The sequence below is a fragment of the Bos grunniens genome, chromosome 21 (assembly GCF_055505025.1).
Source record: "Bos grunniens cultivar Pamir isolate PY7600 chromosome 21, Bosgru_T2T1.0, whole genome shotgun sequence".
Classification (NCBI taxonomy): Eukaryota; Metazoa; Chordata; class Mammalia; order Artiodactyla; family Bovidae; genus Bos; species Bos grunniens.
In genome coordinates, this window is record NC_141185.1 from 38,207,353 (window position 1) to 38,234,646 (window position 27,294).

The 27,294-nt window shown below is 39.9% G+C and overlaps 1 protein-coding gene across 1 annotated transcript; it reads left to right on the plus strand.

Annotated features, from left to right (window-relative positions):
* Positions 1-274: 274 nt before the first annotated feature.
* On the plus strand, positions 275-27,294 carry TSPAN3 (tetraspanin 3). The gene is made up of 7 exons (XM_086363965.1): positions 275-518; positions 14,057-14,248; positions 14,498-14,572; positions 18,277-18,378; positions 19,334-19,486; positions 19,741-19,824; positions 26,382-27,294. Exons 1-7 carry the CDS (start codon positions 456-458, stop codon positions 26,472-26,474), a joined length of 762 nt encoding a protein of 253 aa, XP_086220091.1. The 5' UTR covers positions 275-455; the 3' UTR covers positions 26,475-27,294.

The following is a 27,294-nucleotide window of genomic DNA, read 5'->3' on the forward strand; positions in this document are numbered from 1 at the left end:
ACTAGGTAGAAAGATGGCGTTCTTCGGGCTCTGAATAACCTATAAGCCTGGCATGGCAAACGTAGCTCAATAGGAAGGGATTGGGTTTGGTCCTCTGGAACTTCCCTAGTGAACCATCTGCATCCCAAGGGCGGCCAGAGGCCAAGGGCGCTGAGCCCGCGTCTCCTTTAAGAGGTGTGGCCTCGCTGTAGCCACCACAGGAGTGATTGGCTGAAGCTGCCTGTCCCGGGGCGGGACTCGGTTGCTAGGGAGCGGCGCGGGCCCCGAGGAGACTGCGGCGGCTGCGCGTAGGAGCGAGGTGCTTGCTGGGGCTGGGGTGCGCGACGGCGCCGGGGGCTGCGGTGAACGCCTCGCAGGCCGTGCAGTTCCCTGTGGGGAGGCGCCGTCGCCATTGCCACCTCGCTCGGTGAGCGCGTCCCGCTCGCCGAGCAGGGCCGCAGCCGACCGCCGGCACCATGGGCCAGTGTGGCATCACCTCCTCCAAGACCGTGCTGGTGTTTCTCAACCTCATCTTCTGGGTGAGCGTGGCCAGCGGGCGGGAAAGGGCGAGGGGCCGGCGGTGCGGCCCGAAGAGGCCTCGGCTGAAGCGCCGGTGGGGACCCAGCGGGGACACAGGCTGGGTCGCGGCTGGCGCTGAGGAGGTGGGGGAGAGACGGGAGTCTGCGGCGGAGACCCGGGAGGGCCTGGGCCCGGAGGCCGCTTCGCTTGGTACCTCCGCGGCCGGGACGAAGACTCGGGGTGTAGCGGGCGGTGAGGAGAAACCCTCGGGGGCTTCTGGCGGCCTCCGTCTCGGGCCCAACGCCCCGGCCGGCGGGCTCTGTGCCAGGAGCCCGGCGCTGAGAGCCGCCCCCCCCCCCGCCCCCCCCGCCCACAACCCAACCTCCCCCCGGAGCAGCCTGCTGGACGGAGAGCTCACGTTGCAGATTCTTTCAGGACATCAGGCTCGAAATAGGATATTCCCCAAAGGGTCGGGCTCCTCTTTCTTTGTCAGGGCCCGGAGCCCCCGCGGCTCCACTGGCAGCCCCGAGGCGAGCGAGCAAACGGTGAAGTGCGGGGACGCTTCCGACTCAGGCAGGAGGAATTTTGCCTTAGAGCTCTTTGTGTGTGGAGAACGGGTCGACTGGTTACCAGCCCAGAAAACGGAAAGGTTTCAACTTGAGAAGCTAAATAATCCTGTGACCAGGAAAATCAATCATATTTGTTTGGTCATGGGGGTGGGTAGCCTGAGATTATAAACCTTGGTTAAATATGACTCGAGTGTCACAAGATCTAGAAAGGGATGAGTTCACTTTCAATAAAAGGTGGCTTATGAATTTTTTTGGACACGCCCCCAAAGAAAGGGCCCTTTATAAAGCACTTCATCTTACTTCAGGTCCTTATCTCGTCAGGGACTTTTGTAATAACCTGTGTTATTCCTATCAGCCTCTCCACCCTCTAGTTCATCTGGACCTTGCACCCGGATAAGTCTTATTAAGCTTTTCTTCCTTCACATCACTTTACTTCATTTCAAAAATAAATACACACCCCTCCCCCAAAGCTTCAGCAGTAGAATAAAAATTCAATGCCCTCCTGGTATTGCAACCAAAATCCTCAAATCATCTTTTCCTTCCTCGCGATTGACCATGTTCTTAAACCATGTTCTTAAACACCTGGACACACTTCTCTGTCCCCAGTCTTCAGGACACTTCTTGAACATTTCCACTTTCCATCCTTTTGTATGTCTCCATTCACCTCTTTGCCACAAACATACCTAAATTGGAAGGAATCCTTTCCTTCTTACAACCCGGTTCCCTCCTCCCCCTGCAAAGAATGAAACTTTTCATATCCTGACTGCTGTTGCATAAAAGAATAACTACACATCACAGGGCACTTACCACACACATCTTTTGCCATAAGAGAGTCTTTCAGGGTATGGTGTGATGAAAAGAATCCTGACTGAGAGTACTGTTCAGGATCACCCACGTGACATCAGGATTCCATGATTTCTTCTTTTCCGTTTAGAGCAGTGTTTCTTATACTTTAGTTTGACTTCGAAGCCTTTTTAAAAGGTAAAAGAATCTCCTAGTATCTCCAGATGAGAAACACTATCAGATAAGAAGATTCTTAAGTGTAGACTTAGCTTTGTATCCTTTACAGGCCCTTATTTTTTTACGGGCGTACAGTTTGATTTTGAAGAAGAATCTGTGTACTATCAGGTGACTTCTAGGCCTTTCAAGCTCAGGGACTGGAATTGTTAAACAAAATACTGGAAATACAGGAACCATTTTCTTTAAATAATTAAATTTTCATTTAAAATTGCAGTTTATTCAAAGATTCATTCATCTTTAGAAATTATATAAGTATATGTACTATTATTGGCACTTAGTGAAGAAGGTTATGTTGAACTTCGGTTGTGCTTTTCATGGTGGGTTCTTGCCAAGGCTGAGGTTAAACACCCTTTATCTAGGTTAGTAGAATAGTAAAATGTTTGTGAGGTGAGCTGTGATGAGGAAGTTAAGCAGACACGTAGGGGAAAAAAATGTGACACAGAGCAGGATTCATGTAACACAACTAAGAAGGAAGCAATATTAGCTGTGTCTCCCACAGAATTAGTAGTTAGGGACCAACTGTTGGAATCTGATGATGTTGGTAATCATAACTAAATTTGAGTGCTTTTTATACCCAGGCACTCTGCTAAGCACTTTAATGGAATAAAGCCTCATAACAGCCTCATTTGGCAGGGAATATTATGCTTCTCTTACAGATGAGGACATTAAAGTTTAACTTAAAGTGGCACACCCAAGGTGGGGCAGAGCCAGCCTTCAAACCCAGGGTGTCCTATACTCTAGAGCCTGTGATGTTAGAGCAAAGTGTGATTTCAAAAGACTTGCAAAGGGGAAGGAGCTCTTTAGGCAGAGTTAGACTCACTTGCTCTAAAACATGATTTTAACCTTGTTTAGAACTTCCACCAGCATTTAAACTAGACTGTTTAACTTGTCAGTTTAAAAAATTAGGTCGTCATGAGGAAGTACATAAAACATGTTAATCTGTTCTTCCTGGTTTTTTTTATTGCATTCTTCAGTTCTAATAAGTGTATTCTTTTATAAGTGGTCCGTTCCACCTTTTAATACCTTAATGTATAAGTGTAAGAATAAGCATTCCCTACATAGAGCATCTCTAACATTTATCTGGGTTCCCCTCGGCAACGTTTCCCTCATAGCTCAGTTGGTAAAGAATCTGCCTGCAATGCAGGTGACCCAGGTTCAATTCCTGGGTTGGGAAGATCCCCTGGAGAAGGAAATGAAATGGCAACCCACTCCAGTGTTCTTGCCTGAAGAATCCCATGGTCAGAGAAGCCTGGTGGACTACAATCCATGGGGTTGCAAGAGTGGACACAACTTAGCGACACCACTACCACCACCACTGGTCAACGTTAGCAAAGATTTTTTTTAACTGTTGCATTGGCTCTTTACTATCAACTGATTGTTGATAAGTGTTGAAGTTTAATTCATTTGGCAACATATTTAAACTCTGTCTCTTAATATCTTGATATCCTGGTTCAGTTGGCAGTTTGTTCAGTGAGCTGTGATATGGAAATAGATATGTACTTGAAATGCTTAAAATCGGCATTAAATGATATAACAGCCAAAGTTGTTAATGTTGACTTGGTGTAGATTATTGTGGACAGTACAGTCTAAGAAAATTACTGTGGAAAGGCACAAAGGGGAAGCAGTGGTTTCTAAAGTCTTTAAGCTTGTCTTAATGGAAATTGAGAGCTCATCACCAAATTCCAAAATATTAGGGCTTGTAGCGTGAAAGGTTAATTTTGGACAAGTGAAGGGATGTGCAACTCGGATCTCTTTGTTTTTTACAGAGTGGCATAGCTTTAAATGTTAGTGTATTAGTGCTAGACCCATGATGATTTTTGGAAGATAAAAGTGTTTAGTTACTAAGTTTTGAAGGCTTTTAGAATAAACAGTCATTAACCTCTTCTCTAAACTGCACTTTTGCTCCAAGGTCAGACAAGAGCCTTAATTCAGTGGGTCATTTGATCTGACCTGGGAGGCCTCATCTAAAACAAGTTTAAATCAGTACTTGATAATTTCAGGGTTTTTTCTGTTCAGTTAATTGAGTACTTAATTAAGTCCCATGTTATACAAATTACCTTTACTTTTTCTACCCTAGAAGAAGAGCCAATTAGCTAGTGTTTATTTTGCTCACACGTATCTTAGGCATTATAGAGACTGTAAGGGAAAGCTTTGTCCATGCTTGCAGAATTTCTAGTCTGGCACATCTGCTTAGGGTGTTGTTTTTCATCAGTATGAAAAGCCATAGTAACGCTACAACGGCTGTGGAGTAGGAAATACCACAAGGTAAACACCTTTTAAAGGCTTTTGGAAACAACTTTAGAATGTGGCAGCTTCACTAATCATTCATTCATATGAAATACAAATCCTATTTAAAAGCCTTATTTAAGCTTTAAAATTTGTCTTGTCTTAAAAAAGTTTCAACTTTCATTTCTCTCTGTGAATACATAAAATTAAGGACAGGTGCTCTGTTAAGCAGATACTACACAAATGTTTAAGCACCCACTTTTTGCTTATATTACCGATAAAGTGGTGGAAAAGTGAAGATCTCTGTTCTTACAGAGCTTTACAGGACAGACAGTTAAAAATAAGCAAGAAAAATAACAGATAGTGATATGTTACGCAGAGAATTAAGACAGAATGATGTGATAGAGTGATTAGGTGGCTGCTTTAGGTTGGCAAAGAAGTCTTCTCCGAGGAGGTGAAATTTAATCTGGAATATGTGAAGGAACAGATGTTGGGGTGATTTGGAAGAAATGGGGGACATTTAAGACAAGGAACAGCCTACAGGCCCTAAGGCAAATTTGATGTGTTCAAATTACCAAAAGAGGTTTTAGCTATACCTTCATGCTTTTGTTTAAAAGATAAAAATTTATATGAAATATTTCATTATAAATGAAGAAAAACTGCTTGTCACACATCTCCATATACATGTTTTGTGTTTTCTAGCACATCTTGCACATTTGAGTTGAGAATATGATACTTTAAACTGGATCCTTCATCTCACATCGTGGAATTTGTTTCTCTACCTCTTGTATTCCCATCTTCATGAGTGACTGCTCCGACAAAGAATATGTCATTGGAGCACACCTTCAGCTAACAGATTTCTTTTTTCATAGTTGTTTCTCAGTTTACTAGAAGAAAAGCAAGTTATGGTATATGACAGGAGACCTATTTCTTGTCTTTGACAGTTAAGAAAATGAATTACTTCCAGTCTTACTGCATTCACAGTCATCTGTCCACTGGACCAAGTACCTTGTGGCTGGGAGTTATTAACTGAAAGAACTCAAAGCAAAGGGAATGTAGGAGGACTCTTTAATTGGCAATTTAAGAAATAGGTTGTTTATTACCTTTTTAGGGTATTTATCATGCTTTGAAATATTTTAATGAATTTTATTCCATAAGATCCAACATTAGGAATTTTGCAAAAAATTTATTCCATAAAATTTATACTTGCATCAAACAAGTATACCCTAAGACTCATTCACTCAGTAAATACTTGCTGAATATCTGTGCTGTTTGAGAAATGCAAAAGGTATAGTTCCTGCGTTCTAATAGCTTATAGGAAGAGGGGTCAGACAGACAAGCAAAATCATTTAATGTTCTATTGAATTTAATTTCTAGCTGCTCCTCTCCCTCCCCCTTCCACATGGACAGTCTCAAGTCTTCCTTAAAAATGTCATCTCCTTCCTCCCTCCCCCTCTTTAATAGTTTGGTAGAGCCAGTAGCTGAGAAAAAGTATTTGCATTGATGTATTTGTTTTTGACTTACTAAAAGGAAATCTATAGTAAATGCTGACATACTGAATTTTACATTGTTGTTGCTATTGATTAAATACATAACCCAAGCAAAGGCAAACCTGTTATGAAGCTGAAACACCTCAGGTTCCAGTAGTAATAACTGACTCTTTACAGTTAGAGTAGGGTGTGGGGATAGAGAGTCTCAAAGAAAAATGCATATTTAAATACTCTGAAAATACTCTTTCAGATGACCCCCTGGAGCCTAGCAATCTGAAAATATCTAATTTCCATGCTGTTACAATAGTTTGACTGTGGCAGTTGCAGATCTCCAGTTTCACTGCAGCCTGAATCTTTTGGATTTTTCAACTGGGAGATATAAATTGGATTAAATAGAAAAATTTTGTTAAGCTAGATAAACAATGATTATAAAAAGTCAAATACAGAAAACGTTAAATAGGACAGAATTGAGGAATGTGACCTTTGGAATATATCTCCAGAGCAATATTGGTTTAAAGGATTAAAATATTCTTTCTTTAAGAACAATGGCAATAATGATAGTGATATTGATAATGAAGGAAGAAGTGGCTTATTGTCAAAATTATACACCTCGAAGTAGGGTTTTGTTTTGCTTGTCTCCTTGATAGGTGATATTTATGGGGGAAAAAAGATGTGTACTGAAGTGATCAGAATTGTGTTAAGTAGTCAGAAAACATGTAAAGATGAGTCAAAGCCAGGCAGACCCAAAAAAGTCATAAACAAGGAAGATTGGCAGAGGTGCCTAAAACATTTGGGATTGAAGAGATTCCTGTTTTATGTTTTGGTTAAGGACAGATTTAAGAATTCATTTGTTAAAGAACAACAAAGTCTCAATTTCAGATACAATTTTAAATATTGACTTTCATGATTCTGCAAATATATATTTCCTTTTTAAAGAAGACACTAAAAAATATTTTAATATTACCATAATTTCACCACCAGGAGACAACCAGTATTAACATTTTGGTGTTTATAAATATCCATGCATAAGTGTGTTTTTCCCCTAACATACCACAAGTGTGTTACTAAATTATGCTTCAACAAATTTAAGGGCTATAATGCAAATATATCTCTAGATGGTTGGGTTTTTTCTTTGTGTGTGTGTGTGTGTGTAGTATTCGTTTTAATTTTTATTTATTTTGCTTTACAGACTTTTGCTGTTTTCTGTCAAACTTCAACATGATCTTTTGTTTTTGCTATTATAATTTTGTTATTAACATTTTGACGAATGCACCTTGTACAAATCTTTTGTTTCCATCTGACCTCCTTTCTTAAGAATAGACTCCTAGAAGAACAGTTAATAGGTGCAAAAGCATAAATGCTGAGGCTAATGACGTGTTGCCAGATTGCGTTCCAGAAAGAGTCTTCTTATACTCCTGAGGGCTCTTCTGTCTGTATCCTTACGTATCTTTGAATACTGCTTGTCTTTATTATTGACCAGTTTGTTATGGAGAAAATGATATATTTAATAGCTTCCTAAATTCTTGGTTAAAATAGCTTTACTTTCTGTTAAGAGGATTTGAAATCTTTGGTATAGTCTTTTTTTTTTTTTTTTTTCCTTGAGTGATAAGAGAAATGTGCAGCGTTGGACTTGGTAGAAGAGTAATTCTATTTAATGATATGAAGTATTTTATCAGAGTAAGTCAAAACCGAAACAAATATGTTTGACTAGAGAATGTTATATAAGTAGAAGAATGCTGAAAGATTTCAAGTGATTTTAAGAAACTTATGGCTTGAGGGTGAAGTTTGGGGAAGCTTTCAGAAATCCACTGTATAGGACCTACCTGGTGGTCCAGTGGTTAAGACTCTGCACTCCCAATGCTGGGGGCCCTGTTCAATCCCTGGTCAGGGAACTAGATGCCACATGCCACAGCTAAAGATTTCTTATGCCGCCACTAAAGATCCCGCATGCTGAAACGAAGATCAAAGATTCCACGTGCTGCAACTAAGACTCGGCACAGCCAAACATAACTTTTTTAACTTGGAAGATAATTGCTTTACAATATTGTGTAGGTTTCTGCTGTACAGCAGCGTGATTCAACTCTAAGTACAGGTATATCCCCTCCCTCTGAAGCCTCGCTCCCGACCCCCGATCCCACCCCCTAGGTTGTCCTGGAGCACTGGGCTGAGCTCCCTGTGTTACACAGCAACTTCCCACCTGTGATCTGTTTTACACATAATAGTGTGTATGTCAGTGCTCCTCTCAGTCACCCCGCCCTCTTCCCCTGATGTGTCCACAAGTCTGATCTCTATGTCTGTGTGTCTATTCCTGACCTGCAAATAGGTTCATCAGTACCATTTTTTCTGTATTCCATATATATGCGTTAAATGCGCTGTATAGAATTACCAGTGGATTCCTTATGGGAGAGAAGGAAGATAGGTACATGAGAGACTATTGTGACCATACAGAAAGCTCTGAGTTAAAAGTTTAAAAATAGATACGTAAGATGAATTTCTGCTGCTGTTTTTTCCCTCTCTGATTTTTGAAATCTGTGTTCTTACAAAGTCTGGAGTACACAGTGGTTTTTGCCAAGTCTTTCTATTTTTTCTCCCAACATTCCAATCGCTTCTGCTTTACCAATTGATTGTTGGAGGCAAAAATCACACAGTAGTAGTAGTTCTCGCAGGTGAGAAGAATTTGTCAGACTCTGCTTTTAGCTGAATGACTTCACATGGCCCCCTCATTTTTACCCTGTCCTGCAGGAAAGTCACTTCTGTTCTTCTTTGCTTTATCTTCACCCAAATGCTCCGTGGGATGCTTTTACCTTCACATTTCTAAATTTCCATATAGATACACTTTCACAGCAGAGCTGTTTCATCTCCAATTGTGGAATAGTCTGTTTAATTGTAATATTGCCACATTCTGGTGGCAAGCTCACTGTGCTTGATGTGCTCCCTTTCATTTCCTATTTCTTCTTTCTTAGACAAGTAAAGAATTTAGGAGTTTGTGGATTTTAGTATTTGATCATCTCTCTCAGAAGATTTGAAAAGTACAGAAACAAAGCAACTAGTTTCTAAAACCAAAACACTGGTTTCTAACTATAGAAAAATCAATCTTACATAACAATGAAATTTCTTACTTTAAAAGGGCTTTACTTTTGTTGTAGGGAGTGAAAGGTGAAAGGATAAAGTGAAGTGTCATACTTCTGGAACTCATACTTCTAAAATTTTCTAACAGGTAGCTTTATTTTTGGAGGAATAGCTTGGTGTTGTGCAAAAGCACTGAATTTCCTAAGGTTTTAAAATTTTGTGACAGTTTAGAACCATGAGTTTATTAAAGGGTAAAGAAGAGGGACTTCCCTGGTGGTCCAGTGGCTAAGACTCCACGCTCCCAGTGCAACCGGGGGAACCAGGTTCGAGCCTGCTCAGGGAACTAGATCCCACATGACACAACTAAAGAGTTTGCATGCCACAGCTAAAGACCTGGTGCCAATTTTTAAAAGGGTAAGGAAGAACAGTTTTCAGAAAATTCTTTTTTTTTTTCCCTATTGTTTCAGCTTTCAGCCTTTCCCTTAAATTTCCCTTCACTTCTTTGTAAAAAAGATGAATATTTTTAGTATACTGTCCTCCACAAATCCTCCTTATAGGCTCAGATTTTCTCAGTGGTGACTAAAGCAGTTCAGCTGCTTCCAAGTTCTACATTTCATCCCCTCTGCAGCTGCTTTGTTGGCAAAGCCCAGAGCCTTTGATAGATATCAATCCCAGCATGACCCTTCAGAAGAAGGATTTAACCCTGTTCACCTTTTAGCCTTTCTAATAGCTGCAGCTCCTATGTTAAAAATCTTCATGACTGCAGGTCCCTAGTTAGGAATTACTTACAACTTTCCTTACATTTACCATATATGTCCCACCTGTGTTTGTCATTTGGATGGTTGGATGTCATTAAAGCAGTTGTTTATTGCTGTTTTTAGGTCTTCAGCTCTTGTTAGGACACCTTCTCTGTATTTTCAGAGTAACTGATGTCACTTCATAAGTTGTTTATTATACAACTTCTATACATGTCATTGGGCTTCAAACCTGCCTACCAATGCAGGAGACATAAGAGATACAGGTTCGATCCCTGGGTTGGGAAGATCCCCTAGAGGAGGGCATGGCAACCCACTCCAGTATTCTTGCCTGGAGAATCCCATGGACAGAGGAGCCTGGCGGGCTACGGTCCACAGGTTTGCAAAGAGTCAGACATGACTGAAGCAACTACACACACATACACACATACATGTCATTAAGAGAAGGAAATTTAGAGGACACCCTCTATGAGTTATTTGATTTATATAGTTTCATATCAGCAGTCACTGCAGTTTTTCTTAGTATGTGCAGCGACTATGCTGCTTCCCCCTGTATGTTGTCAAAATAGAAGCATTATGTTCTCAACTGCACTGTGTGATTTAGATGTTGACTAGTTTGCAGCCTAGACTTCTCTCAGATCTATTAGAAAAGAAACAGGCAGCTTTACAAATGGCATCTCCTCTTTGCATTGCATTCATTATCTGTCTGGGTGGACTAGGTGGAGGCTGGCCGCACTGAAAGTGTTTCGCTTGGCCCACGCCCAGGCAGCACCAAGGGTGAGCCTTGTAGGGATCTCAAACTCATTTCATATCTAAAATGGAAATAGTTCTTCAATGTCCTGTATTTCAAATTGTTGCGTACCTATATCTTCCAGTTTTATTTTCAATCAAATTTATGTAGCCTTTAATTACGTTTACTAGCACCTAAAAGAAGGAATTTATTTTAATTCAAGCCTTGTAAGAAATGAAGGTTGCCTATTAGAGTAAGAAAAGCTAAGAATCCAAAGAATAGAGAGATGACTGGTAAAGACAAACTGGATAAAATTTGATTACTTCATATATAGGATTTCTTCTAATTCAGTTTGGGGACTAAAAGTATTTACTGTAACAAAATGTGTGTACATATGTGTATGTTTGCATACCACACATATGTAGTCAAGAAAAACTAGTTTTTGGTATGAGTGCTAAGTATTCCATATACTTCTGTGGTTAATGCACCCAAATTATTAAACTGTGTCTCCTCTTTTCTCTCTCTTTTGTCTTCCATCATCCCATAATAATATGACCCCAAAGTAAGTATGTCAGTGAACTGAGGGTCTTTGAACAGGTTCAGTTGCTGTAAGTAAAGCATTTATAAACTAATGTATTCCAGATGTGATGGCCATTAATAATTAGGTAAGCTGGATTAAGTTGCTAATCTTCTTTGAATAGTGAACTAAAATCTGTAAGATTGAACTGAAGAGGAAACAAAGCAAATTCAAACCAAAGATTTATGATTGAGCTTGAAGGGCAGTTTCAAGGGAAGGGATGAGATGAGGTGTTCTCAATGAATTTTGACAAATATCTACCATGTGCCAAGAGCTGTTCTGGGTGCTGGATGGTGGTTCAGGGCTGAAAGACTGACGGGAAAAGTTTGTGCCCTAAAGGCATGCAGAGATTTATATAGTTATAATTTCAACCCTTGGGATAAATGCTGTTAGAGCTATGTAGGGGATGGTCTATGACCAAGGGCACCTAATCTGGTCTGAAATGGTCAAGAATGGCTTCCTAAAGAAGAGGTGATGTTTAAACTGCATCTTAATGGGTGACAAGGAGTTCCTGAGCAGATGAAGAGAGCATTCCAAAGAGAGCAGCAGAGGTAAAGAAGTGAGAATGTGTAGTACATTTGGAATAACGGCTTTCAGTTGCTCAGGGTGCGTGAGAGGTCGTGGAGTTCGAGCCTGAAAAGTGGGAAGGACAGCTTAGTTTATCAGAGGCGTTACTTGCTTCATCCTGATTTTAAACATGCTAATGCCTTGTTCTGGTTTATATTTTTAACAGAAATAACTGATCATATAAAGAACATATTATTAAGGGACAGAGGGAGGGTCAGCAAGTAAGGTTTAGGGTGACCAGTGGTAAGGCCTGAATTAAGACAAGCACTGCAGAGGGTTGAAGAGAAGTTAACAGTATTCAGGTGATGTTTTGAAAGTAAATCTGGGGCTTCCCTGGTGGCTCAGTGGTAGAGTCAGCCTGCCAACGTGGGAGGTACACATTCAATCCCTGACACGGGACGATCCCACATGCTGCAGAGTAACTTACCCCATGTACCACGACTGCTGAGCCTGGGAGCCCGTGCTCCACAACAGAGCAGCCTCCACTCGCGACAGCTAGAGGAAAACCTGTACAGCAATGAAGACCCAGCACAGCCATAAATAAAATTTTTAAAAAATAAAGAAACCTGAAGGAGTTTGGAGATTGATGGGATATAGAGGTAGGTCACAGAAAGAGTATAGAGTAACTCTCAGGCATTTGACTAGGAAAAGTAACTGGTGCCGTTTGCTCTGAAATATGAAATATGAGGGCAGATTTAATGGAGTGAGCAGGAAGGCAGCGAGGGTTTGAGGTAGGTTGAGGTCAGGCTGACTGTGGGATTTCCAGATGGTGATGAGTAGTTCTGAGTTGATGGCTTAGGTGGAGAGCTACAGTGACTGGTGAAGCCGTAGCTAGGCTAACCCAAGAAGAACCTACAAAATGAGAACTAAATAGGGCCGAAGGTAGAACCCTGGAGATCACTGACATTTGTGTGGTAAAGGAGAGTCCCTAAAGAGAATGAGAGAGCAAGCAGTGCAAGAAATAGGAAGAAAGCCAGCAGTGGGGCCTCCTGAAAGCCACAGGAGAGTTTGAAAAGAATATGGTTTTTTAAATTGGCTCCATTATTCTAGTTGACGTCTATTAAAAAGTCCATGCTATTTATTTATTTCTGAAGTCAAGTTACTTTCTCAACTTTCTATAAATGGAGTGAGTCTTTTCCTTCCAGATCTGGGTGATTCTTCGGGCCTAGTGTATGAAAATATACTGATGATGCCCAAGCTTAGAGTCCCACAGACTTAAACTGCTTTCAGGTTGAGAAGAATTAATGATATCATTGTGGAGGCTCTTTTGTAGTTTGAAAATTAATGCTGTATGTGTTAAATTTTAAAGAATGGTGAAATAACTCTTTTTATATGAAAGCCTCAAAATGCTCTATAAATGATAATTCATTAAACCGATGTTTTAACACTTAGCCTCACACTGTATTTGCTCATTCACATAAAAGCAGGCAACACTGGGCTGTCAGCATTGTGATGGCAAAATTGACACAATAGCAAAATTGACAATGATGAGAGGAGAACGTATGTATTAATAAAACTCTGTAGGTGGAGCACAGTGTCTGCAGCGGCAGCTGTCTTATGACTTTCTGCATTCACTTTCCCTGTAGGTGCTCTAAAACTTTGTACCTCAAAGTGTAGCTCAAAAATCAGCAGCGTTAGCTGGGAGCTTGTTGGAAATGCAGAATCTCAGGTTCCACCCCCAGACCTACTGATCAGTCTGCAGTTTAATAAGATCTTCAGGTGATTCCTATTCTCGTAGTTCGAGAAACACAATTCTAAAGCATAAATAGACTTAAAGGGCTTGCAAGGGGCTTCCCTGGTGGCTCAGATAGTGAAGAATCTGCCTGCAATGCGGGAGACCCCGGGTTCAGTCGCTGGGTCAGGAAGATCCCCTGGAGAAGGGAATGGCAACCCCCTCCAATATTCTTGCCTGGAGAATCCCAGGGACAGAGGAGCCTGGTGGGCTACAGTCCACGGGGCTGCAGAGTCAGGGATCACTGAGTGACTAACACACACACAAAGGATTTGCAAAGTTCTTTAGTCATTCAGCCCTCTAGCTTTACCATTTCACAGTCTCAACCAGGACAGCAAATTTTTTAGAAGTGGGTATCATGTATCATGGTTATTAGTTACTATTGTATTTTCTTTCCCCAAGGCAAGAGATGAGAGTATAAATGCAGATTCTGGAGTCAGATTACCTGGGTTCAGGTCCTGACTCTGCCACTTGTCCTGATTTCCCCATTTGAGGGGGGCAGCCCTCCCCTCTGCGCTGATCTGTAATTGACTACAGAAGGCCTTTGGGGTGTGTGTGTTTTCATTCTTGTCATCGATATTATGTGTGGGATTAATGGTTTCTCAGTCCTAGATGAGCCAGCATGGAATTTGGAAGACTTTTCAACTTTAGTAAAGAAATGTTCTTACTAATGAATAATTTTCAGCTTCACTGAAAAAAGTCTACAAATAGATTTAAAAGTGGTGGAAAATCTCATTGAGTTCTAACGTGCCAAGAAATAGTGGGAATGTTTAGCAGCAGGGGTTGGAGAATTTTACCAGTGCTCTGACCTTGTTTTCTACAGGGAGCCGCTGGCATTTTATGCTATGTTGGAGCCTATGTCTTCATCACTTACGACGACTATGACCACTTCTTTGAAGATGTGTACACTCTCATCCCTGCTGTGGTGATCATAGCTGTTGGGGCCCTGCTCTTCATTATTGGGCTAATTGGTTGCTGTGCCACAATCCGGGAAAGCCGCTGTGGACTTGCCACGGTAAGTTAGTTCTTCCCTGACCATATGTGTTGTCATAATATGTGGGAATATTAATTTGTGTTACTTGCTTGACTTGAGCATGAAACTCCGTATTCTCTTTGGCTCTCTTTATAATTGGAATAGAATTAGCACTTGTCTTAAACTTGTAGCAGTTATCTCAGATAATTGCTTTTTATCAAGAGAGTATTTAGAGCTATTTTTTCATTTGTATTTAACTTTTGACAATGTTTCCTTACATTTTCCTTACAGTTTGTCATCATCCTACTCTTGGTTTTTGTCACAGAAGTTGTTGTTGTGGTTTTGGGATATGTTTACAGAGCAAAGGTATGTTGTCTACTGTAATTCATATGTTTTAAAAGGTGGTTTAAGTGTTTTGAGTGAAATAGAACAAACTCATTTTCAGAGTAAACATTTTCTTTTGCCTTCAGTTTAGCCACCACTTGAAAAATATAAAGGTAATTAGAAATTATGTGTCAGGATTTCTTGTCTCATTTAATATAACAAAGTTTTACTCTGCTGCTGGCCTAGTTTTAGGTGGTGCTGGTTTAGTTGCTAAGTTGTGTCCAGCTTGCGACCCCATGGACTGTAGCCCGCCAGGCTCCTCTGCCCATGGTATTCTCCAGGCAAGAATACTGGAGTGGGTTCCCATTTCCTTCTCCAAGGGATCTTCCCGACCCAGGAATTGAACCCCGGTCTCCTGCATTGCAGGCAGATTCTTTCCGACTGAGCTACGAGGGAAACCCCTAGTTTGTAGACAGTTTTCTTTAAATGACTGTAGTTGTTGTTCAGTTGCTAGTCATTCCAGCTCTTTGCAACCATGGATTGCAGCATGCCCAGCTCCCCCATCCTTCACTATCTCCCAGAGTTTGCTCATATTCATGTCTGTTGAGTCAGTGGTGCTATCTAACCATCTCCTCCTCTGATGCCCCCTTCTCCTTTTAACTTCAGTCTTTGCCAGTATCAGGCTCTTTTCCATTGAGTTGACTCTTCATATCAGGTGGCCAAAGTATTAGAGCTTCAGCATCAGTCCTTCCAACTAATATTCAGGGTTGATTTTCTTTAAGATTGAATGGGTTGATCTCCTTGGAATTCAAGGGACTTTCAAGAGTCTTCTCCAGCACCACAGGTCGAAAGCATCAATTCTTTGGCACTCAACCTTCCTTATGGTCCAACTTTCACATCCATACATGACTACTGAAAAAACCATAGCTTTTGACTATACAGACCTTTGTTAGCAGAGTGATGCTTTTTAGTATACTGTCTAGGTTTGTCATGTGAAAGTCAAAGTGGTAGTCACTCCGTCATGTCTGTCTCTTTGTGACCCCATGGACTGTAGCCCACCAGGCTCCTCTATCCATGGGATTCTCCAGGCAAGAGTGTGCCCTCCTCCAAGGGATCTTCCCGACCAGGGATCAAGCCTACATCTCTTATGTCTCCTGCATTGGCAGGTGGGTTCTTTATCACTAGTGGCATCTCAGTCTTTGTCATAGGTTTGTCATAGCTGTCCTTCCAAGGAACGAGCATCTCCTTGACTGTAGAATGATCTACAAATGAATAATAGGTCAGCTGAGAAATTTGTTCAAATTTCCTTAGTCCATAGATTCCCAGATTTCTATTTTAGAATAATTAAATTAAGGATTTCATTTTCCATTGCCTCTTCAGGAAAAAATGCCTTGGTCCTAGACATAGAAAAAGGGAGTTGGTTTTCAGTTGCTCAGTTGTATTCAACTCTTTTGGAGCCCGTGGACTGCAGCATGCCAGGTTCCTGTCCTTCATTATCTCCCAGCTTGCTCAAACTCACGTCCATTGAATTGGTGATGCCATCTAACCGTCTCATCCTCTGTCGTCCCCTTCTCCTCTTGCCTTCAGTGTTTCCCAGCATCAGGGTCTTTTCCGATGAGTCAGCTCTTCGCATCAGGTGGCCAATGTATTGGAGCTTCAGCTTCAGCATCAGTCCTTCCAATGAATATTCAAGGTTGATTGCCTTTATGATTGACTGGTTTGATCTCCTTGCTGTCCAAGGGACTCTCAAGAGTCTTCTCCCAACACCACAGTTCAAATGCATCATACTGGGGTTTGCAATCCTACAACTTGTTCCTGAGGAACAGGGGCTCTACCAAATGCCAAGACAACTGTAGCCACTCCCTTCTTTCCACTTTTCTGGTCATTTCTTCTTTTCTTGCCACTTCCTTTCTATTTTACCCACTTTTGCCTTCCACCTACAGCAGCATTTAAGGCTAAATAGGCTGCTTTAAATTAATTAATTTGGGTATAACTGAAAATCCCATGGACGGAGGAGCCTGGTGGGCTGCAGTCCATGGGGTCGCTAGGAGTCGGACACGACTGAGCAACTTCACTTTCACTTTTTACTCTCATGCATTGGAGAAGAAAATGGCAACCCACTCCAGTGTTCTTGCCTGGAGAATCCCAGGGATGGGGGAGCCTGGTGGGCTGCCGTCTATGGAGTAGCACAGAGTCGGACACGATTGAAGCGACTTAGCAGCAGCATAGAGCTGTTACGGAGAAGGCAATGGCACCCCACTCCAGTACTCTTGCCTGGAAAATCCCATGGACGGAAGAGCCTGGTAGGCTGTAGTCCATGGGATCGAGGCAACCCACTCCAGTATTCTTGCCTGGAGAATCCCAGGGATGGGGGAGCCTGGTGGGCTGCCATCTATGGGGTCACACAGAGTCGGACACGACTGAAGTGACTTAGCAGCAGCAGCATAGAGCTGTTATGGCTTCCCTGGTGGCTCAGAGGATAAAGCGTCTGCCTGCAATGCAGGAGACCTGGTTTTGATCCCTGGGTTGGGAAGATCCCCTGGAGAAGGAAATGGCAACCCACTCCAGTATTCTTGCCTGGAGAATTCCATGGACACAGGAGCCTTGCGGGCTACAGTCCACAGGGTTGCAAAGAGTCGGACACGACTGAGCGACATCACACACTCACACACACAGAGCTGTTATGGGCTTCCCTGGTGACTCGGGGTAAAGAACCTGCCTGCTAGTACAGGAGGCATAGGTTCGATCTCTGCACGGGGAAGATCCCCTGGGGAAGGAAATGGCAACCCCCTCTAGTATTCTTGCTTGGAAAATCCCATGGACAGAGGAGCCTGGGGGCTGAAGTCCATGCATTAGCAAGAGTTGGACACAGTTTATCGACTAAACAATAACAACATAGAACCGATACAAAGGCATCCTAAGTTATTCTCTGAGCACACCTGGGGTTATTTTCATTGTAACTTATGATTTGGAGTCAAAGACATGATAGGCTGATTTACTATTTAACCATTGCTGTGTAAGGTACCAGAGAGGTATGCTAAAAAAAAGAATGCAGTGGATCATACCCCTGCCTACAGTCTGGTTATCAATTTTATGATCTTAACCACATGACTGATAAAATTACCAAATAGGTCTCATCATCTTAGAAGGGTAAGGAGAATCTGGTACAAGCAAACTTTATTAAATGACACTTTAGTTGCCACTCTGTTGGCAGTGAGGTATTTTGAAGAGTTGATTTCCTGATGGTTTTTGTTTTTTTTTTTTAATCTGTTGATTACTTTTGCATATTTGTCCAAGTCTAAATAAACATTAAATAAGTAAAATGTAATATTGGTATTTGTCCCCAAAGTATCCTGTGGGTGCTTTTTAAGTTGTTTAATTTTTACCTCCTTTAGGAAAGGTAAATGAGTAGGTCTTCTAAGAACCCCATTTGAAAAAGGAGGGGATATATTTATAATTTAGACACCTATCTCAAGGCTCAACTGCTTTCTCCCTCTTTCATACATAGGTAGCCTGCCATCTTGCACACAATCATCTCTTTGATTGCTTTTAATCTAATGTAATATGTCTGACATTTTACCTGAGTCTACCTGAAGGCAGGAAGGGAGAGAATTTTTTTCTTACAAGAAATTCATAGTGCTATCTCGAAACTTTACATACATGCCATTTAGGCATTTAGCTGGAGCCTTGACTAATGTTACTTTCACCAATATTTTTGAGGGACTAGATTCTTTGTTTTGATTCAGGTGGAAAATGAAGTTGATCGCAGCATTCAGAAGGTATATAAGACCTACAATGGAACCAACCCTGATGCTGCTAGCCGGGCCATTGACTATGTTCAGAGACAGGTGAGTTCTCTTGAAGCTGATTTGTTTTTGAGAACCAATCGCTGTTGAGTCAACATTGAACTTAGCTCTGTTACTGTGTAAATTAGCAGTGTACCTTTATAGCCATGGTTAGCGGCATAATGAGTCCAGTATTTTTACCTTCACCCTTGAAAAGTTTTTTCCACCATTACCTAGCATAGCCATAAGAAGCATCTGCCCTTCCCCCCCAAAAAAATAATTAGCTAAAGGGGTGATAACGAGTGAGAGATTTATGTCACAGGAAAGTTGAGAGCCCAAATGAACTTTAGAGGCGGTAAGAAGTCTTTCACATACCTTTGGAAGATAAGACCGCCAAAGATAACAGACAAAACTGTAAAAAAAGAAAATTATTGTAAACAATTTGAAACATACCTAAAGGTAGAATCATCTAGTAGATCTTTGTATCCATGAACTCACCTCAAAATTTATCTACTTTCTGCCAATCTTATTTCATCTATTTCATCTTATTTCTTACTCCCGCATGTCTTTTGCTAGTTATAACTTAGAGTAAATCCCAGACATTTCAGACAAAAAATTTTAAATACTTTCTCTTTGGATATAATATTTAATTCAGAATCAGATGTTTAACAGGCAAAATTAAAGATTTTTTTCTTAGCTATAAACTACCCCTTGTTGGCAATATGATTTTTCAAACAGAGGGTCTAGAACCACTAATTACGTGTAGCGATTTAAATTAAAGTTAAAAATTCACTTCCTCAGTCAACACTAGCACATTGTAAATGCTCAGTAGTTCCGTGTGGCTAGTTGTTACCATACTGAGCTTAAAGACCTACAGCATTTCTGTCATTGCAGGAAGTTCTATTGGACATCTATTGGTCTAAAGTAGCTTAAAGCTCTGCAGTGCACAGAACTCTGAAGTTCAACACAGGGCCATGTATTCTATGAGGACTGATGTCTCTGTTCTCTTCTCTGTTAGCTGCACTGTTGTGGAATTCACAACTATTCAGACTGGGAAAATACAGACTGGTTTAAAGAAACCAAAAACCAGAGCGTCCCTCTTAGTTGTTGCAGAGAGACAGCCAGCAGCTGTAACGGCAGTCTGGCCAACCCCTCTGATCTTTATGCTGAGGTAAGTTCAGTTTCTTGACTAGCACTTGTCCAGCCTGGTAACCTGTTTTCTTGGTGACTTATCTCTACCTAGAACTTCTCTGCCTTCTTTTACTTGCCTTTAATGTCATTTAATTTTAATATGTTATTTTCAAATGCATTCTCTTTTTCCCTCTTATAGTTTGTCATTTCTATTTCTGCCAGTGAGTAGTAATGTGTGACCTTGCAGCTTTTCCCTTTTAAAAAGACTAATGAAGATGACTTTGGGTGTTTCAGGGGTGTGAGGCTCTGGTTGTGAAGAAGCTACAAGAAATCATGATGCATGTTATCTGGGCAGCATTGGCATTTGCAGCTATTCAGGTAAGCACAGCTAGCCAAGGAGTTATCAGAGTGTACTGATTCTCCAGTGTCAACACCGAATGGTTTTTAACCGCCAAGTGCAGTTAAGCTTTGTGTATATGGATAACTTGGAAGTGATTGAGGTATAGACACCAGTGTCCAACATCTTCTATTTCCTGTCTCCAGACATAGACCCAGAATGGTCCGAGAAACCAGAGATCTGGACGGGGGACGTCTTATTTTATTTTCTTGACTTGATTAGTGAGTGACTTGTTCAAAATATAGACTGTTGTCCTAATGTATTCTTGGGAGGTGCTTTAGTAGAACTTCACACAATTTTTAAAAAAATCAAACTGCTTTATTTTAGCTTGGAGATGGAAAGCTTTATTTTAATTTTTTTTTTGTTTCTCTTTCCATTTCTTGCTTTCCTGTCTCCAAGGGATTTATATGTTAATATACATACATCAAGAACTGGCACTACACTGGTCTCTTACAGTAATAGGAGCAACTTTATCAGTTTACAGAAAAGACTGTTAAGTAAAAACTGAGGTTTAACTGCCCTAGTATTTGTGGATTTAGTTTTTTTAGACAGATTGGCATCAAGAAGTCTGTCATACTACTTGGCATATCTGGAAATGTCCTATGTCTTTTTGGTAGCTGAGGCTACTTGTCCCAGCTCCTACCAGTGAAAACAGTCTTTTTTTCCCCCTTATTAATAGCTTGTACAAAGTAGCTGGTAATTGTTTTAATTACCTCTCACTTTATCAAAAACAAACAAACAAACCCACACATACCCTTTATACCTCATCAGTTCAGTTCAGTCGCTCAGTTATGTCTGACTCTTTGTGACCCCATGGACTACAGCACGCCAGGCTTCCCTCTTATCACCAACTCTTGGAGCTTGCTCAAACTCATGTCCATCGAGTCAGTGATGCCATCCAGCCATCTCATTCTCTGTCATCCCCTTCTCCTCCTGCCTTGTATCTTCAATCTCATACCCACCTAAAAAAAAAAATGACGATGACAATTTTTCTGCCCAGTTAAACTACCTACATTCCTAGTTTCTCAGGTATATATATTTTATCTTAGGGATTCTGTTAAAGGAATGTTACAGCTGTTTGAAAATGATTGAAAATCCTTTGCATCAGATCTGGTTCTCAGAGTATTCTTTAGTGTTCTTTTAGTATATTCTTGAAACGTGCTTCAGGTCCAGAGAATCTATTCTAGCACATTATTGACCAAGACATATCAACACCACAGGCGTTAATTAATTTCTGCAAAAATCCCCCAGGCAATAATGTGTTAAAGTTTTTATATCATTTAATTGCTAGATAAACCAGTGTAATTGCTAATTTATATGTAAGTTGCTTGGCTTGTCTGCTATCTGTATATTTGAACAGAAACTAGTGTGTTTAGTAGGAAGTGCCTTTTAAAATGGCAAAAAGGTGATTGTTTACTTTGCTGGTATTCACACACCTCTGAAATGATTGATTAAAAAGCCTAGCTCTATTTGCTATGGTCTTTGCCCTTCTAAGCATTTACTCTGTGGCTCAGCGTAGCAGTAATCTATAGATCAGCAGGGATGTATTTCATATTTTCTCTGTGTAAACACTGTCATTTAGCTAAAAATAATGAAACATGAAGGTGGTGTCTTTACCCAAGTGAAATCCTGATCTGTGCATTTTTAATGACTTTATGTGTGGTAATAAAGCTGCATATATTAGCATGCAGCAGAAAAGCTTAAGTATATGATGCTTATGATCATGAAGTATGCAACATGTATATAGAAGGCTAATGAAAATCAACACTCAAATATGTCCCTCATCTACTTGAGCTTATTAACTAGCTTATTAATATTTCTTCATTAAATATTTTTCAGTGGGGACTAATAAACATTCTAACCAGTCTCTTAAATATGCCTTCTTATACCATGTTATAGGTAAATCACCGTGGCTTAAATAATACCTGATAAAGCTTTGATGTTTCAAGTTTAGCAAAACTAAGTCAGAGATTGAGAACTTTTGCAGACTTGAAACATAGTAGTTTTGAAAATTTTAAAAATTTTAGTTTTAAGAGAAAAAACATCCATTTGCAGTAAAGGATTTTCTAATATGTGTGAGTGCCTATAAATGTTTAAACTTTCGGTATTCAGAATCTGATGTGGATTGGTGCCCAGAATATGGAAAACCTAGGTGAAGGCAGAAACAGCTCAAAGAGCAATGAGCTTTTATACTTACTGTGATAGAGAAAGAGCTAGAAGGATGCTTGGAGATTCTCCAGTCCCTGTTCCCTTAGTTTTGAAGACCTTGAAATTGAGGAAGAGCAAGGATAGCATGATTTAGGACCATCACTAAATCTTGAACCTTGTCTCCATGTGTGCTCTGCCTCTGATTACCAATTGAAGAATTAAGATTCTCAAAAGATTAAATTCCTAAATTCTGTTATGAAATCTGACAGTGAATTGACACTTTAAGCTGGATGGAATACAAAATGTAATAGCATTGAAAAATTGTTAGCATTTTTCTTCAGGTTCTAAAGTGGGGAAGCTCTAAGAGCTATTGCGGTAAATTGTTTTATTTAATGGTAAAGAAAGATGATTTTTGGTAGTGTTGTGAGTATCAAAACTATGCAAGTGCTGTCTCCTTTGATTTTGAGTATGATTTGTTGTACCGTTAAGCTACATTTCATCAATGTTTTAAGACATAAAAGTGAATTTAAGATAAAATTTTCTCATAAGCTTAATTCACCAATAAGAGCCTGTTGTTTGAGTATTGTGGGCCAGTCTGCCCACCACCTCTTTTGGTGTGAGCCCCACTCATTTTATGTGTTGTCCATGGCTGCTTTTGTGTTATGGTGACAGAGTTGAGTAGTTGCCACAGAGACTGATTTTGTCTCTTGGTTCACAGAGCCTAAAATATTTACTATAATTGTCCTTTATGAAACATTGGCGTTCTAGTCTTGTTAAGTGGTCTAGGTTTGGGTAGGACCAAAATGATCAAGAAAAAAAACGCTGAAAAGAGTTAATTGTTACAACAGGATTTTTTAATATAAGAGAATGAAATTTTAAAGATTTTGCACACTCCTTATACTATTAGTTTGTTAATCAGCAAGATATTTCACTTCTTTGATAGTAACTAGCCTTTTAAATATACAAATAAAACAGTCTGGTCATAATAATAAAATCTAGATTTTTGATTTGGCAAGCTCTTTTAAGTATCAGGTGCAGATAAAGCTGTCTACAAAGGCAGTATGGGAAAAAATGGAAATTGTCAGTCCTTGGAGTCTCACAATGCTGTCATGTTCTTAAGATGGAATGATCAAGAGCAAAATTCTATAGAGAACTGCTTCCCAAGGCCATGCTGCTTTTTTCTGGTCTGTATGCCAAGTGTGAAGTAGGCTGAGACTGCTGTTTCCTTCCTGCTTCTTCTAACTTCTATTTTAATTCATTAAAATGAGTTAAAATACATATGTAAATAGCACTTTGGATTGGGCCCTTTAGATAGTTAAAATTGAGTGGCTTAATTCTGACCGTCTTTTGAAAAAAATATTTCAAGTAATTCCTTAAAAACTCAAAACCAAAGCTTGGGAAGCTAATTCCTGAGTAGCTAAGTTGTGGGGTTTTTTTTAAAATTTGGGGAATTTAATTGTTAACTTTTTGAAAATTCTTTCATTGAAAAGCCCACTTGATAAATTTTTCTGCAAATGATAAATATTTAATAATAGGTGAAACTCCTGCTCAAGTCTTGACCCCAGTTCTTGAGTCCCTCCTTGGTTAGATAAGCACATAAATATTTTTTATACAAATAGAAGCTTATAGGATGCAATTTTCTACTTTTTTCCTTAAGATAATTGTATGAAGCCTCCAGTTTTGAGAAATAATGCAGACAGAATCTTTATGTGCCTTGCACAGTTTCCCTCAGTGGTTAACATTTTGCAAAACTGTTATATGTCACAACCAGGACATTGGCATTGATACAATCCACTGGTTTTATTTAGATTTCTCATTTCTATATGTGTATTCAGTTCTGTACAGTTTTATGACCTGTTTGGTTCTTGTATCCACCACCACCTCAGTCAAAATACTGACCAGTTGCAACACTGTAAGAGTCCCACCTGGTAGTCTTTTATGATTGCACCCACCTCCCTCCCATGCCTCCTCCCCCATACCCTGGCAACCACTAATCCGTCCTCCATTCCTAAAACTTCATCATTCTAAAAATACTATATAAGTGGAACAATATATGTAACCTTTTGTACCTTCTTGAAGACAAATTAATATGCTACCATGGCTACCTATAAGTATTCTATTTTTTTACCTACTTCATAATTTATTTGCATTAATGGGCATTTATGGAAGTGTTGCTATTACCAAAATGCAAGTAGTGAATACCCTCTGTATGTATGTGCAAAATCTATAGCAAAAAATTTGTAGCCTTTAAGTTCAGGGGTCAGAGAATAGGGATGACTTTTTGATAGGTGTTTCTAAATTTTTCTCAGAAAAGAGTGTTTCCAATGTCCAGTTCTGATTACCTGGTGTAAAATACCTACTCCCCATAATGCCATCTATAGTTGTGTATCATAGAGCATTTTAATCCTTGGCAGTCAGTTTTTTAATCATTTGCTTGATGTATTTAGCAGTCATTTTTGCTGTTGGCTGTGTGTTACATTTGGACTAGGTGCAGATTACTTCTCATGACTTGAATATTGTAGGGATAAGTTTCATTCTAAGAAATCACACTGCAGCTAAAACATTTGTGATATTTTTAAATCTGTTGTTGGAGAATTTCAATAATCAATGAGATTTTAATGTAGCAAAGCTTTGGAAATGAACCTGTAATACTTAGTGATGAGGTTTGCACTATAAGAAGTTATTGTGTAGCACTTAATTTTTTTTTTTAATTTTTATTGGAGAATTTAATGTTATTAAACAGATTCATTTCCAGGCATGAGTAGGATTTTATCAAGCTTATTGAATTGTTTTTAAATCAGTATAAGTTGATTTAATTTAAATTAAAGTCAAGAAAAAAAGGATACTTATTTCAGACCCCATTTTGAGAGTGCTGACTCCAGTAGAAGTTAACCAGCTGAAAGGAATGTGAGGAGGTGAAAATGGGAAGAGATCTTTTTCCCAACCAAATCAATAATTTCAGAGCTTAGCATTTTTATTGCTCAATTTAACATTGCCTGGGAACATAATTGTGTTTGATCTTATAGCTATTCTAAAAATGTTTTGATGTACAGTAAATGGAAATGTGTTTTTTTAGGAATTAGATACTAAACATGTCTAGAATTGGCTTAAGATATATAGTGAACTTCAACAATATCTACTTTTAAAATGTCTTAAAGGTACTTTGCACTAGTAAACACTCAGCAAATGCTGTTATAATGAAACTGATGAATTCAAGCAGAAAATATATATCCCAAATGGGTAGAATAGAGGCTAAGTAAGGGAAGAAGTTGGAGTGTGTAACTTCATCATGGAGAATTCAGACTGAGGACTTCCTTTGTCTCTGTACCTGTGTCTCATTAGTAATCTTCCACTTCAGACTTTGAGCGTCTAGTTATAGATCGGGTACATTCTGTTGAAATTAGATTGACCCCTGTATGTACAAAGGGCCCTGCCTTTTAAAATCAAGTAACTGAGACCTTTCACTTTCAGTGAAAAGTTAGAACAGCACATTAATTTATTTAGCTCTTTAGTAACTGTTTATATTTTATAAGAAGGCAGGTCAGAAATTCTAGACTCGTTTCTCTTTAATCCAGCTTAATCCTCTCACTTATCCAAAATAACATGGCATGACTTTATTACTATTCCAGTTTGCTACCACAGAAGGATTAGGCCTATTAAAATGATGAAGAAAGTGACCTTTAAAAAGTAATATGTACATAATACCACAGAGCTGTCCTGGATTTCAAAGATAATAATTGCGAAGCAGAAACCTTCAAACCACACTTTTTGGCATCAGGATTGGTTCCCCCTGCATAGGGATTTTGGGCTACTCATATATTGGGCTTTTTATTCTGTGGATTGTCATAAAGCCTATCTCCCCAAAATCCAGATGTGTGAAAGACCAACATTAGATTTCCTCATATGTAGTCTTGATCATTCCACTCTAGACCTTTGCTGTCTAGTATGGTAACCACTAGCCACATACATCTGAATATAAATTAATAACATAAAAAATGCAGCTCCTTAGTTGCACTAGCTCCATTTCAGGTGATCAGGAACCTCATGTGGCTAGTGGTACCATATGTGACAGCTCAGTTATGGACTGTTTCCATCACTGCAGAAAGTACACTTCTGTACAGCCCTAGTCTGGTCAGGATGGGGATGGCACTAGGAGAGCCTGGATATTCTGCTCGCTTCACGGATTATTCTTAGATGTGCAGTGGGGATGCCAAAACTGGGTTCTTAGTTCCTAAAAGGATAATGTGTTCATTAGAAATTGCTTACTGTTCGTGATTTTTTTGATGATTTGAGATCTTTGAACTGTGAAACAGTTCCATTGCCAACAAAGAACTACACACTTGCTATAAGAGGATTTTCAGCCTTTTTCCCCATTGTTTTCTTCCTACAGCTGCTGGGCATGCTGTGTGCCTGCATCGTGTTGTGCAGAAGGAGTAGAGATCCTGCCTATGAGCTCCTCATCACCGGCGGAGCCTATGCATAGTAGAAAACTCAAGCCTGAGCTTTTTAGTCTTGTTCTGATTTGGAAGGTGAATTGAGCAGGTCCACTGCTATTGGCCTCCTGAGTTCATTTAGTTAAAGCACACATACACAGGTGTTGGACGGAGCAGCTTGACTCTTCATTTGTCTACCTTCTTACCTACCCACCTATGACTTTTTTTTTTCCCCTCTGTTTTAGCTGACTCTCCATGTCTGTAAGTGTTTTGAGTATGGCAGTAAATGTTCTAATCTCAGAACCATTTGTGAGTCGCGTAGTGTGGTAGAATTAAAGGTTGACGTGGCCCTGCTTCTGTCACCTCCAAGCATAATGGGACTGCTGCTGTAGTATCACCAGGTCCTTTCAGTCTTCACGGTGGAGAACTCTTGGCCAAAGGTTTTGGGGGGGAGGAGGAGGCAGTCAGCTGTCTGGTTAAAGTTAATACCAGATAGTGCCCCTCATCAGTGTCCTTTTTAAAAATATATACTATAGTCCAGTAAGATAGCAACTGTACAAAATGGCTAAGATAGATTTTAGAATCATACCTCGTGTATCTTGGTTCATCTTCAAAATCAGACTGATCTTTGAAACTAGCGGTTTTTAATCAAAGCTGGCTTTATAGGAGGAGTATAATGTATGCACTACTGTTTTAAAACAATTAGTGTGAGTGTGTGTGTGTGTACTTTTGTATGATTGAGCCCATTCATCGTAAGTCTAAACTTGTTAGAAATAATGTACCCATGTAGACTAGCAAAATAGTATGTAGATGTGATCTCAGTTGTAAATAGAAAAATCTAATTCAATAAACTCTGTATCACCCCCTCAA

Excerpts from the sequence above, each read along its gene's own strand:
- TSPAN3 (XM_086363965.1), top strand. The coding sequence starts at position 456 with ATGGGCCAGTGTGGCATCACCTCCTCCAAGACCGTGCTGGTGTTTCTC. Across the intron at positions 519-14,056 it reads TTCTCAACCTCATCTTCTGG|GGAGCCGCTGGCATTTTATG; the intron begins GTGAGCGTGGCC and ends TGTTTTCTACAG. Across the intron at positions 14,573-18,276 it reads GATATGTTTACAGAGCAAAG|GTGGAAAATGAAGTTGATCG; the intron begins GTATGTTGTCTA and ends GTTTTGATTCAG.